Source organism: Haplochromis burtoni, unplaced genomic scaffold (assembly GCF_018398535.1).
Source record: "Haplochromis burtoni strain Fernald_Lab_line unplaced genomic scaffold, NCSU_Asbu1 Contig_4914, whole genome shotgun sequence".
Classification (NCBI taxonomy): Eukaryota; Metazoa; Chordata; class Actinopteri; order Cichliformes; family Cichlidae; genus Haplochromis; species Haplochromis burtoni.
Genome location: NW_024587275.1, coordinates 1 through 2,937, shown reverse-complemented (window position 1 = coordinate 2,937; position 2,937 = coordinate 1). Strand labels below are relative to the sequence as shown.

At 37.0% G+C, this 2,937-nt stretch overlaps 1 protein-coding gene across 1 annotated transcript; it reads left to right on the top strand.

The window, feature by feature from the left end:
- Positions 1–81: 81 nt before the first annotated feature.
- On the top strand, positions 82–2,923 carry LOC102296306. Its single transcript, XM_005953519.3, has 4 exons — positions 82–572; positions 698–811; positions 907–1,074; positions 2,037–2,923. The coding sequence occupies exons 1-4, from the start codon at positions 570–572 to the stop codon at positions 2,712–2,714; spliced, it is 963 nt and encodes a 320-aa protein (XP_005953581.1). The 5' UTR covers positions 82–569; the 3' UTR covers positions 2,715–2,923.
- The last annotated feature ends 14 nt before the right edge of the window (positions 2,924–2,937 follow it).

The window sequence follows — 2,937 nt, the reverse complement described above, 5'->3', positions numbered from 1 at the left end:
GTAGCATTTCCTGTTTTTCGAGCTTACTTATCAGCATGTGTGTGTGTTCTGTGTGTGTGTGTGTGTGTGTGTGTACACAGGGCAACTGTCTCTTGGTATAAATAAATCTGACTGCAATGCCTCGGTTGTGAGTATCACCCGATCACTCACCCGTGCACGTAGCTCTATGAAACTCCTTATGACTGTCTTGTATTCCTTCATCGTATTTAAAAATGTCACACACCACTGACAGGTGTGGTTAGTTTTCCGCACACTTTTTGCATTTGGTTTAGTTTTTGTTGATTAAATAGCAACACAGTGTAATACGTTGTGTTGTAGTTCTTTTGAGGTTGTATTCAACTACTTTTAACAGGACTAGAAGATTTTTATTATGTCCTGATATGTAAAACATTTGAATGAAAGACAGTGTGCTTTCTTTTTACTCTGTGTGTGTATTTCCTTCTTGCGCATTTACACAACTTCCTGAAAGTTGATCTTTTAGTTTACGTCACGACAAAGAAGACAGGTAGAGCTTTTACTAAAGAGGAGGGCCTGTATTTGGTATAAGTTTCATTTCCAGTGCATTCAAAATGGTGAGTAGCCGCGTTTGAGCAGTGTCTCTTTTCATTTTGTTTTTAAATGTATTTCTTTATATTATTGCTTCTTTTGTCACTCAGATGCGGGCTTTTCTAAGGGGTTTTATTTCTATTTTTTTCAGGCAGAAGAAATTATTGAAAGTGATGATTTCGTGAGGAACGCATACATTATAATCAATGAAATGTTGGACCTGAGCAACCACACTACAGAAGATACTACAGTGTTAGTGGATGAGGTACTGTATCTGACAGGTGTAATGTGTGGGCTGTCAGTGGGTTTGAATACAAATACTTATGCAACATAGAAAACAGACTGTCTTTGTTTGAACAGATTCTTCACAGCATCTTCTTTTTGGGAACCATCACCAACTCAGCTTATACCCCAAAAAAGATTTTGGATGTCAAATTCGCTGAGATAAAAGCACTTTACCCCAAACCTTTTGAGTGCTATTCCTCTCAGCTACCCAGGCGGAGTCCATTTTCATGTGTGCTGGACATGGTAAGAGTTTAGTTTGTGAAGCTCATCTGTTGTTAGACTAATCTGTTGTTAGCCTGTAGGGTATTCAAGGAAGCAAGTTTAGCTAACAACTCCAGGTTGTTAATCCTGAGATGAGAGTAACTTGGGTTTTCTGTTGTTAACTGCAACTTTGAGTCAGTTACCAGGGTAACTGGTAACTAACTGCAGGGTAAGTTGCTGTCAAATTGCAGATGGGAGCAACTTGATTTGCAGATGTTTATGTTTTTACAAACACCTTTTTTAAATGGTTTATGTTATTGTTGTTATCTTTTGTTGGCTTCTATGACACTTAGTTAATGTTGTATTGAATAGTGTAGTTTTATTTCCAACATAAAAGGAAAAAAACCCACAATCAAGCAAAACAAAGCATAATGAAAATAGAATAATCCTAATAAATAACATTTTCAGAAAAGAGTAGGAAGAAGCATGAGCCTATTTATAACCCACCCCGTTTATTTTTATCCCACCCCATATATCCCACCCTATTTATATCCCTCTTCTTCTATTTGAACCAATAAGCATCACGTTTCTTCCTGTTTGCGACATATCCAATTGTAAACCCAAGAAATTCATATTTACAGATATATCAACATATAAAGTCAAAACTATACACTCATATACACATACATGAAAAACAGAAACTTTTCTGTCATTTAACTCTTTCTTGTTTAATTACTTTGTAACATAAATAGCCATGAGGGAGTTTTTTATCAGTAGGAAAAGCTGTAAAACCTATGAAGATGCAGTTAAAAGCCCAACATTTATGGAGTGATAACACCCAAAGCAAGTTCCTGTAAGCTGTCTTCATGCTGTCCAATGATATCAAAAATAACTTTCATGAAAAATGTATCTAATCAACATTAACAGTTTGTGAGAAAGATATTTATGACTCAGAAAATATTTGGATTTGTGGAGATAACAGCTTAATCTTTTATTGCTTTTAGATTGTTCGTCTAACTGGACAGGAGAATGAAAAGGGCATACAAACCACACTACAACGACTCATCGACGACCTGAGGAAAGGTGCCAAATCTGATCAAAAGTGTTTATTCTCCTCTGCAATCTGCATCTCTCAGGCGGGTCAGAGCTCAGTCAAGCACTATGGAGTCTCTATGTCCACTTCTACTAGGGATGCTAGGGAAATCATGGTTGCTGTCTCATGCTGTCATGAATGGGATGAATATGTAGCTGGTGCAGTGATGACATATTTTCCAAATAAAAAGAAAAACAAAAGCAAAGACAGAAAAACAGAAATTGATGGAACCATTAGATTACCAGAGAATGTGAAGTGTCGTGCATTTAGCCTCCTGGATGGAAAAGTAAAGCCTCCTTGCCGGTCATGTGCCAATTTGTTTTCTTTGAAAACAAGTACAATTGAAAAATGGCCCTATGGCAATTGTGCTGAATCTGAAAGTTTGAGCAACTTGTTCAAAAATGAGGCACAAGTTAAAAACAGAGTGGAACTACAAACACCCATGTCCTGGACAGCTGAGTACAAGGAGGGAGCAAAAAAAACCCTTTTGACATTTCTCAAGAATTCACTGAAAAAAGTCAACTTTAATCAGGACATGATTGTCTACACCCCCACAATAAGTGGAGAGAAAGTGAATGTTCACATCTAAGTGGCTCATCTCCTGTTAAAGTTCTAAAGAGTAATTTACTGTATCTTTGCAGCCTTTGAATATTCTTGTTGTTATGTGGATACGAAATTTTATGTGATCAGAGCTTAGATACATTTGGATTCATTATTGTTGTCATGATCCTGGGTCCTTTTGACCCAGCGTTTTGTGTTTTCTCTTCGCGATTTTGGTTCTGTTCTCCTCTATTGGTGTTTACCCTGTTCCC

Excerpts from the sequence above, each read along its gene's own strand:
- LOC102296306 (XM_005953519.3), top strand. Across the intron at positions 812-906 it reads CTACAGTGTTAGTGGATGAG|ATTCTTCACAGCATCTTCTT; the intron begins GTACTGTATCTG and ends TTGTTTGAACAG. Across the intron at positions 1,075-2,036 it reads TTTCATGTGTGCTGGACATG|ATTGTTCGTCTAACTGGACA; the intron begins GTAAGAGTTTAG and ends TATTGCTTTTAG.